The 10,570-nt window shown below is 38.9% G+C and overlaps 1 protein-coding gene across 1 annotated transcript in view; it reads left to right on the plus strand.

Moving 5' to 3' along the window:
* The window catches only part of KCNU1 (potassium calcium-activated channel subfamily U member 1), a 71,657-nt gene that overhangs the window by 11,917 nt on the left and 49,170 nt on the right, over positions 1-10,570 (plus strand). The window contains 8 exon segments of the mRNA XM_029284821.1: positions 155-246; positions 1,516-1,626; positions 2,330-2,435; positions 4,496-4,578; positions 5,478-5,547; positions 7,402-7,554; positions 8,679-8,791; positions 9,693-9,761. Coding sequence (XP_029140654.1) covers positions 155-246; positions 1,516-1,626; positions 2,330-2,435; positions 4,496-4,578; positions 5,478-5,547; positions 7,402-7,554; positions 8,679-8,791; positions 9,693-9,761 — 797 coding nt within the window.

Below are 10,570 nucleotides of genomic sequence, written 5' to 3' on the forward strand. Positions count from 1 at the left end.
TAGATAGATAGATAGATAGATAGATAGATAGATAGATAGATAGATAGATAGATAGATAGATAGATAGATAGATAGATAGATAGATAGATAGATAGATAGATAGATAGATAGATGAATCTTGGAAAACTATTGAAACTGGGTTCCCATTGCCTAGATCCTCTTTGCAAATTTGGTACCTGAAATAGCAGACATTGTTGGAAGCAGAAGAGTCTACAGTGGTTCCTATATATCTGTGAAAGGCAGAAAGTAAGTAATTTGTATGTTATCCTCCTTGAATTTTTATACTTCTTAATGTAAGCATTTATGGCAAATGAGTGGTTTTTTCACATGATATACTCATGTGAAAAACCAGGCCCAGCATTTAAATACCATGTTAAGCTTTGTTATTGTTAGATGTGGTTGGTGCTTTTGTGCTAACATTGTTGCTTGGCTAATTTAATGTATTGTGCAAACTGAGATAATAGCTGATTTCAGGAATTGCGTTGTCTTCATTAATTAAATTAATAGATGTATAATCCCTCTTTTATTTTAAAGCTCAAGCTAGCAATCATCATAGACCATCCTATTTTTTCCCCTTAAAAATCGCCCTTTGAGGTAGGTTGTATTGAAACAAAGATAGATAACATTCAGTAGGGTTGGGGTGAACCTGGCATTCGTTATCTATCAATATTATAACTATTGCACCACACTGCCTCACAATGTACTGTGTAAAGACAACATGTGTGTTAACCCAGCATCAAAGTCAAACTCACTGCAAAAATCAAAATATGTTCCTTGCTCTGAGATTCTTTTCAATAAGGACAAAGTAAGAGAGATGTTTTATAAATAAATGAATAAATAACTATTTCATATGACTTCCAAATTGGGGGAAAAATTGACTTTACAAAGACATTTGCTTTGCGAATAAAGCTCTATAAAAAGATAGCAATAATATTTAGACTTATATACCACTTCACAGTGCTTTACAGCCCTCTCTAAGCAGTTTACAGAGTCAGCATGTTGCTCCCAACAACCTGGGTCCTCATTTTATCATCCTGGGAAGGATGGAAGGCTGAGTCAACATTGAGCCTAGCCAAATAAAAAAATGAAGTGCCAGTTTCAGATATTAATACATGAGAGGCACTTTCTTTGATTCACTGGTTGCACTTTAATGCATAGAATAGAGTAGAGCAGAATAGAATAGAATAGAATAGAATAGAATAGAATAGAATCTTGGAGGTCATCTAGTCCAACCCCCTGCTCAAACAGGAGAACCTATACCATTTCAGACAAATGGTTGTCCAGTCTCTTCTTAAAAACTTCCAGTGTTGGAGCATTCACAACTTCTCATAGTCAACTTGCTATTTTGTTTATTTTTATTTCTAAAGTGTACTTCCTCCCAGAGCAGTTTGGAAAATAACAAAAAAACAAAAACAACACTGAAATAAAATCCACTGTCTTATGAGTGAGGTGCCAATCCTCGTCTTGTTCCTTGAAAATAAGACAGTGAGCAGCAAACTTCTCTTCTTTCTATAGGTTTATTGTTGTTTGTGGCAATATCACTCTGAGCAGTGTGACTGCTTTCTTAATTGACTTCATAACTCAGGACAGAGGAGACATTGCCAGTGAGATAGTCTTTCTGGGAGAGTAAGTATCACAGTGCTATTCTATCTAAGCCCTACAGGTCATTCCTTCACCAGGAAAATGCAACAAAAGTGCTGGGGATAAACCCATTGTGCAGAGTAAAGACAAAAGAAAAGAAAAACCTGGAAAGTTGGCCACAGTGAGTTGGCTGTGATGAGTTGGCTGGGGCAAGTTGGTCAGAACAAGTTGTCCTACCTAGACCCTCCAGGCTGGGAAGTTTGAACTGAAATAAATGCAGGATTATTTTTCCCTGGAAAGGCACTAGTTTAAATGCATTGTCCTTCCTAGTTTGTCTCCAAGTATGCATGACAGGGTTAGAAAATCATAGTTCTTTCCCCATGACGATTTGCCCCTTCCCAAGGTCAGCCTCTGACAGATGAAGTGTCACCTTCTTATGAGGTTGTCAAGCAGAGGTTGTCAAACATACATAGCCAATGAAGCCACAGAACATTGTTCTCCATCACTTCCATGTTTTTTTGGAAACTGAAATGACTTCTGTCCTGTTTGATAGGATTTACTCCTAGGTCAGAGTGCTTTGGAATAGCAGGATTAAATAGAGTTAGACCTCAACAATAAACCTAAGGCTGCATGACTCAAGTGGTCATTGAACATATATGCAAGGTCTGTAATTCCCATAGGTAGCTATATGGAAGAGTAATTATTTCCCAAGAGTTGATAGTTGTTTTTCTTCTCTCTCCAAATATAGGCATCCTCCCTCTCTGGAACTAGAAACTATATTCAGATGTTACACTGCGTATACCACTTTTTTCCAAGGTTCCGTCATGAATAGTAAGGATCTTCTGAGACTTAATGTAAGGACAGCATTTGATGGTACATTACAGTCCTGTGTAAACATTAGACCAGCGGTTCTCAACCTATGGGTCGCAACCCCATTTGGGGTCGATCGACCATTTCACGGGGGTCGCCAAGCAAGGCTGTCCGCCATTTTTCCCCCCTTTTCCAGCGGGTGCCTTACCTCCCTTGAGCTGGGCCAGCTGGTGGTTGGCCTGCTCCGTCTCTGCTGCTTGCCAGCTACGCCTCGGCCGGCGCAGGGGGCGGAACCACGCATGCGCGGCGCTCCTGGGCAGGGAAAGTCCTCGACTTACGACCGGTTGGGTAGTCCTCAACTTACGACAGGTTTAGTCCTCGATTTACGACCTGTTTAGTCCTCGACTTACGACCGGTTTAGTCCTCAACTTACGACCGGTTGGGGGTCGCAGCATTAAAAAGGTTGAGAACCACTGCATTAGACAGACTGGGATAGATGGTTATATGCCAGACATAGATGTTGAAGGAGGATGTGGTGTGCCTGTGTATCCTGTTATCCCTAAAACTGGCCTCTGCAGTAAGATGCTACAGAAGATTATTTCCCCCCTATTATCATTAAAGAAACACTGATCTTATTACCAAGTCCTTGCAACGTGGAGTGACAGTACTTGTCACTTTATTCTTCACTAAATGTATCTGACTGGTATACTGATCATACACAATGGGTGTTCATTGCAAAGTCAACTGTGACATTCTCTTGACTGTTTCTTAACACGACGACCAAAAGCTGCTTACTATGTAACTATGGCTTGTAAAGTATAATATGGCAGAGTTTCTCAACCTCAGCAGCTTTTAGATGTGCAGACTTCAACTTCCAGAATTTTCCAGCCAGGATGATTGACACAACTTAAAGTTGCTAAGGTTAAGAAGCACTGATTTATGTTGTGTGCAACTTTGGGATGAGGGGATGGAGTGAGTGCAGATCACCCTTAGCCTTTGAGGGGTTGCTCCAAAATGGAGGGTAAAGAATGGGTAGGGATACAATAAACTAAATTTGATGTAATTTAAATTAAATTGAAATTAAACTGATTACATTAACATGATTACTTTCCCTGCATTTAAGAATTTGCACCCGCTGTGAACTTACAAATGAAAATTCAGTTTTGGCAACTGAGGCTTATTTGACAGATTACCGTTAAGCAGATTATGCTTTATACCTCTGCAGGCGCCATGTCAATATGTCAAAGGAGGGATTATCAAATATATTTTTTGTAAAATTGAGAATATGGTTACAACTGTGCATAAATAACCTTTGGATTATGGTGAAATCCTCCACCAGAATTATGGTGGCGAGAAAAAGAGTGATTGGACAGGAAGAATTCCTGCTGAATAGCTTCCTTCTGCATTTCAAAGAAGTCTTGAAAGCCAGAGAAGATGCCATATGAAGTGTCTTGGTTGTATAAAAAGAGGCAGGACTTTCACACACACTTCTGATCACCTCGTAATTCAGAGAAGAGGGAAAACAGCATAACTCCATCATAAACATACCGTAGTTATTGGGAAGAATAGTTTTTTCTGGAAAATGAAATAAAAGCTAGCACACACAAACAAACAAAAAATCCCATGAAAATATATCTGCATGGCATGAGTTGCAATTCTATTTAATTTTCTTGGAAAATACACTTTGTTTATTTATTAAATTTATTTGCCACCTACCTCACCGCAGGGTTACTTTAGGCAGCTTACATTAATAAAAAGGAAGAAAAATGAAAAGGCATATAAACAGATTTAAATAACAGAACTGTATAGTAAACAATGTCAAAGAAGCACAGTGAGAATAAATACATCACTATGATAAGCAAAAAGATGGATGGATGGAGAACAGAGAGCAAGTAGGGGAAGGTGGAATCTACCATCAATCTAGCAGCCACCTCCAGTCTGGAAATACACACCCTCCCCAATTTGGTCCCCAGGTCAATCAGCACAGCCATGTCTTCAGGCATGTAATATAATTATAGATAATACAATTAATAAGGCTATTTATTACATAGGCACATAACATTCCAATATTTTCTCCTCTCTCCTTTCTCTCCTTGAAACATAGATGGGCAATGCTGAAGCATGCCTCATTTTAGCTGATATATGTTCTACTGATCCTTATACGGAGGATATTTCCAACATCATGAGGTAAGGAAGGATCTGAATAGCTGCATTTCTTTATTTAATTAGGATAACCTCCAGTGCCTTCTTACCAATTTTTTTACAATATTAAAACTGGCAAGGAGGTTTCCCTGGTTCTAGAATGATTTTGTATGTCTTTCTTTTTCTTAATGGATCTGCAAATGTTGCTCAACTATAACTTTCAGTGGTCTTCATCGTTAACCAATATTGACTGTTACTATTGGGAGTTTAGTTAGCATATCTGGAATATCAGACGTTTTCCTATGTATTTTGGTATCTTGTTTAACCATTAGATACTCAGATAAATATATATAGAGAGAGATCATGCATTTGGAGTGCCTAGGAAAGACAGATGCAAAAATAGCAATCCCAGTTAGCCTTTTAACAATAATTTGAAGAATTTCATTGCATTTGTATAAAAGCATACAGTAGGTGTGACAGAGAATATGAGTGAGAGTGCATACAAACCATGAAGAGATACGTCTGGGTGGCCGAAAAAGGAAGAAACAAAATGTTGTAATAATTGTATATTGTTAGAAATTATTTTATTCTCTTGGGATCCAGAACAAACCTGACGCTTTCGTTCATGAAGATGCTGGATTTTTAGTTGGTTGTTTTTCCCCTCTGCTAATCAATAAATATAGAAAGCATTCCCTGATCCGAGCCTTGCAATTTTAAGTGGCACAACCTAAAGATTAAAAACTAGGGCTCAGTTGTCTGTGAACAATGGATGCCAGCACATAGCCCATCCAATGTGAAGTTTTTGATGCTGTCCTTCATCAGTTAAGCTGGTGGCAAATTTATTCTCCCTCTTCACTTAGTTTAGCTAATATTATTTACTGTTCATATTCTTAACACACCCCTATCCACAATATACAGTGACAATAGCTTTGTTTTTCATGCAGGGTACTGTCTATCAAGAATCATTTCCCAAACACCAGAGTTATAATACAAATCATCCAGTCTTCTAACAAGGTTGGGTTGTTTTTCCCTTTTTTCTTTCTTCTTGTACCTTTGAGGTAGCCCCCGGTTTATATAGCAGTTCATTATGGGTTTGAGAGGTGGCACTTCACCCACTGAGATTTTTCAAAACAGAATCTTTTTTTCTGTCTTGTAAAATTCATTTAGCCATCCCGACAGTCAAGCCTTCCACCAGCAGAGATTCTAAAGGAAAAATATCCCATCTCCCTCCATGGTTCCAATATCTATTTCTTTAAAATCCAATGCCACCCAACTCCTATTATAAAAAGGGGAAAGACAGTTGCCGAGTCTTCAATTAAAGAAAACTAAAGTAACTAATTAAAAGGGTCTACACAAGGCCTGGGAGAATAACTAGAATGTCATAAGGGTGTAAGCTGCATGAGTCTCTAAGGTGGATTTTCATCTGGAGGGCAGGCCAGCAACCAAATGGGCATCCCTCCAGGGTCCTGCAAGATGACATAGTTTGATCGATGGGACCTGGAGAATATCTACTCTACAGAAATGAATGAAGATAAGTGATATCTCAACCTATGCAGTCTAGGGGCTTTAAAGATAATAACTGGCACCTTGAATTGCATCTGGAAGACAACTGGTAACCAGTACAATTCACAGACCAATGGAAAGCTGGCTGGAAGGTGTAAGGAGGATTTCCATTAGGACAGGGGTGTCAAACTTGCAACGTCATGTGATATCGCAACTTTTTTTCCATTGCCGGAAATGGGGTGGGCGCGGTTTCACTATGACGCATCTGGCTCACAGACCGGCAGTTTGACACCCCTGCATTAGGACAAAAGTGATAGGTAGCACATTTACTGATGCAAATGTGTAAATGTGGCACATTTACTGATACAACCACTTAACCACTGTTGGTGCAGTAGTTAGAATGCAGTACTGCAGGCTACTTCTGCTGGCTGCTGGCTACTAGCAGCTTGGCAGTTCAAGTCTCACCAGCTCAAGGTTGACTCACCCTTCTACCCTACCGAGGTCAGTAAAATGAGGACCCAGATTGTTGAGGGCAATACGATGACTCTGTAAACCACTTAGAGAGGGCTGTAAAGCACTGTGAAGCGGTATATAAGTCTAAGTGTGATGGCTATTGCTATTAAAAAAAATCAAATTATATTCAATGACACCAGCTTTGTATAAGAAGTGCCACAAAGAAGAAGGAGCTGCTGCAAAGAAGGGTGTGTGTGTGTCAAGCTATTCTCCAAAACCCCTGAAGGCAGGATGAAGAAGCAATAGATGGAAACTAATCAAGGAGAGAGTCAACCTAGAACTAAGGAGAAATTTCCTAACAGTGAGAGCAATTAACCAGTGTAACAGTTTGCCTTCAGAAGTTGTGGGTGCTCCATCACTGGAGGCTTTTAAGAAGAGACTGGACTGCCATTTGTCTGAAATGGCATAGCATTTTCTACTTGAGCTGGGCATTGGACTAGAAGACCTCCATGGTCCCTTCCAACTCTGTTATTCTGTTATCCTTTATCCTTATTGCTACTCTCACCTGCTGCTGACATCAGTGGTGTTTATGAAGGAGTCATGATGAAACATTCCATGTTCTCCAAGACTTTGTCAAACTTTATACAGGTTCATGATGCCAAGTGATTTAGAAATCCAATCTAATGTTTATAATAAAAAAACAGTTATTTCAGAACCTTAGCACACTGTTTCATAAGTATAATACTGTACTATTATATATAATTTATAAAAGAGAGTGAGTGAATTCAAAGTATATAACTATAATACCTTAGTCTTTCCAAGAATAACACTCTTGTTGACATGAAAAATGTATGATTTGCTTTTTTAATTTTTTTTTTTATATATATTGCTCTCTATTTCCTCCTGAATTAGGTTTATTTGCCAAAACTCCCTGGATGGAACTGGAAAAAAGGTGATAGTATCATCTGCTTTGCTGAACTCAAGCTTGGGTTAATAGCTCAGAGTTGTGTGGTGCCAGGTTTGTCCATACTGTTGACCAGTCTGTTTATTAGAGAAAATATCCAGGTACTTCTCTTTAATCTATCTTGACCGCATTGCCAATCAATACTGATTGCTTGTATTGATTTATTTCCCCCCCCTCCCATCTTACCACAGGTTAACTCTGGGCAGCTTACAGTTACATATACAGTTAAAAGATAAAAAGTTAAAATCAGACGTTAGAACCAAGGACACATGGGGAAGGGTGGGGGCGGAGTGAAGGGAGGTGGGATCTGTTGTTACTTGATCAACCATCTCCACTGTGCTGTTTCCCCATTGGGGCAAGAGGCCAATTGGTAGAGCTGTGGTGGTGCAGTGGTTAGAGTGCGGTACTGCAGGCTACTTCTGCTGACTGCCAGCTGCCAGCAGTTTGGCAGTTCCAGTCTCCCTGGCTCAAGATTGACTCAGCCTTCCATCCTTCCGAAGTCGGTAAAACGAGGACCCAGATTGTTGGGGGGCAATATGCTGACTCTCTAAACCGCTTAGAGAGGGCTGTAATTTAAAGCACTGTGAAGCGGTATATAAGTCTAAGTACTATTGCTATTAGGCCCTTATGAAAGGATAGGAGATTTGGGGCCAACTTTACCTCAGGGAACAGAATGTTCCAGAAGGCAGGAGCAACAGCAGAAGAGGTCCTCCTCCTGTACCCTGCCTGCTGGAATAATTGCGCTGACAGCATGCCTCCTCTGCTAGCACAAGTTGTATGGGCCAATCCCAGGTTACTGCTATGAAGTGCTCTCTAAAAATTATATATATACACACAAATATACGTGTGTGTGTGTGTGTGTGTGTGTGTGTGTGTGTGTGTGTAAGACAGTTTTTATGGGGAGACACTATTAGACTTCAGTTAATTTATATTTATATATTTATGAAAAAGTCAGGCCTCTAGGGCAGAAGACAACTTATTGCTGCTCACTTTGTTACACTTTTCATAATCATTCTGCCTGTTAGTTGTGTCTGTGAACTGAAATATCCATGTCTGTTTTTGTTTAATCTTGATTGAAGATTTGTTGGGACATCCTCGTTATTAAGTACTTGATATTTCTAATCTGAAGGACTAACAGGATGAATTATTGTTAGAGTGGTTGGTGTCCAATTTAGATAACAACTCTAAGCCACAGGGGATCCAGCTAATAATTGTTTTTTTATAGCTTAAGGATGTTTGGATTAAGCATCAGCATGAAGTAGAAGGCCAAGACTATAAAGTGATGACTCAGCTTCTTTCCAATGATTTTGTTGGCATGTCCTTCAAAGATGTTTGCCAGTAAGTTTCCCCATTTACCGCTGCTCCCTTAATCCACTTTCTTAATTTTCCACTTGAAATTCCACTTTCTTTGCCACACAGACATTTTCAGATTTCCATCTACTGGACAAGTTGGTACTCCATTAGATTAATTCTTGACATAATTTTTTCCACCATCCCAATCAACACATGAACAGCATAGTTATTGCTGCATCTAGGGATTGATTTTGTATATTGAAATGCCACAATTTATTCACTGTGAGATTCTGGATTGCATATTTTGTATTTCCAGAACTCAACCAGTTCTGGATCTGCTTAGCTTGATCTCAGTGTACCAGGTTCCTGAGTTCTGAACATTCATTGGCGTGTTAAAAGCATATTTCTGATGAGATTCTTCAAGGCTTATGACTGCCAATGTTTAGACCTTACTGTAAGACATAGGAAAGATCAAAGGAAGATCAGTCAATTTTACTTCCAGGAACCTTCTAAGCCAGATGCGCTCAATATTTTGCTGCAGACTCATCATTTTACCAGCCATAGAGGCAAAGCAATGCAATGCACACTCTTTAAAGTTCCTCCAGAGAGGATGGAGCTGATCATACAGATTCTAGCTGGCTACTATATAAGGTTTCGGACTATTGCACAGATATGTATTGATTCTAACAGAGGAGAAACTTAGCCAATTGGACACACATAGAGCTATTGAAGGTTCTGCTTTCAATAATTCTAAGCCTTGCCTAAATTGTGGTCCTAGAGGGTTCTGCCTGGATGTTTCCCATCATGTTTGAAAATGTCAGAATATAAGGCCTCACCCAAATTAAAGATTGTTTATGTATTAATAATGGGACAATATTCAGAACTTTGCCTCTTTGTTTATTTGTATATCATTTTTCAAACCTGAACTTATCTCTTTGTGTTTAAGACTGTGCTTTCTGAAGATGGATCTAATACTTCTTGCTATTGATTTTCGAACTGGAAAACAAGGAAACAGGTGATGCTTGAACCTCTCTTTGTATCAGGTTAATAACTCCTCCCATTCTTTTGTTTGAATGTGTTTGTGACCATATTATGTTGCCTAGAATCTGTTGATAATACTCCAAGTTTGCTTGTTAAGGATGTGTGAAACGTCAAATCAAGATCGGTCCGGAAGCAATCTGATCCAGACCTTTCAACTTTAATTTCTCTGCAATTTAAATCTAGAAAGAATTTCAGGATAATTCTTTCTGTGTATGCACACAAATCCATTGAGTTAATTCAGAAATCTTATTTGATCAAATGTTATCAAAAGTGAATTTCAAATTGAATTTTCATACAGACCCAGTTATTTGGTTTGAAAAGACAGAGGCCCATAATGTCAACAGATTGTAATTGGCACTCTGAATACATTTTTATTATTTTAGACCCAATGGAATGTTGAAAAGAAATTACTGTATGTAAAGAAGGTTGGGACTCCATCACCAACATGATTCCCCTAAATCTGAACATAAACTAAATTTATTGGGAACTGAGAAAAATGGGCAGGATCAGTCCAGAATCTGTGGAAAAAATAAAATCCCAAGAGCTAGTTGGACAATGACATACAATGCTGCCGATATCATCACTCTTTCTTCTTCTTCTTCTTCTTCTTCTTCTTCTTCTTCTTCTTCTTCTTCTTCTTCTTCTTCTTCTTCTTCTTCTTCTTCTTCTTCTTCTTCTTCTTCTTCTTCTTCTTCTTCTTCTTCTTCTTCTTCTTCTTCTTCTTCTTCTTCTTCTTCTTCTTCTTCTTCTTCTTCTTCTTCTTCTCCTTCTCCTTCTCCTTCT

Source organism: Protobothrops mucrosquamatus, unplaced genomic scaffold, assembly GCF_001527695.2.
Source record: "Protobothrops mucrosquamatus isolate PMUCROS unplaced genomic scaffold, P.Mucros_1.0 scaffold977, whole genome shotgun sequence".
NCBI classification, from domain to species: Eukaryota; Metazoa; Chordata; class Lepidosauria; order Squamata; family Viperidae; genus Protobothrops; species Protobothrops mucrosquamatus.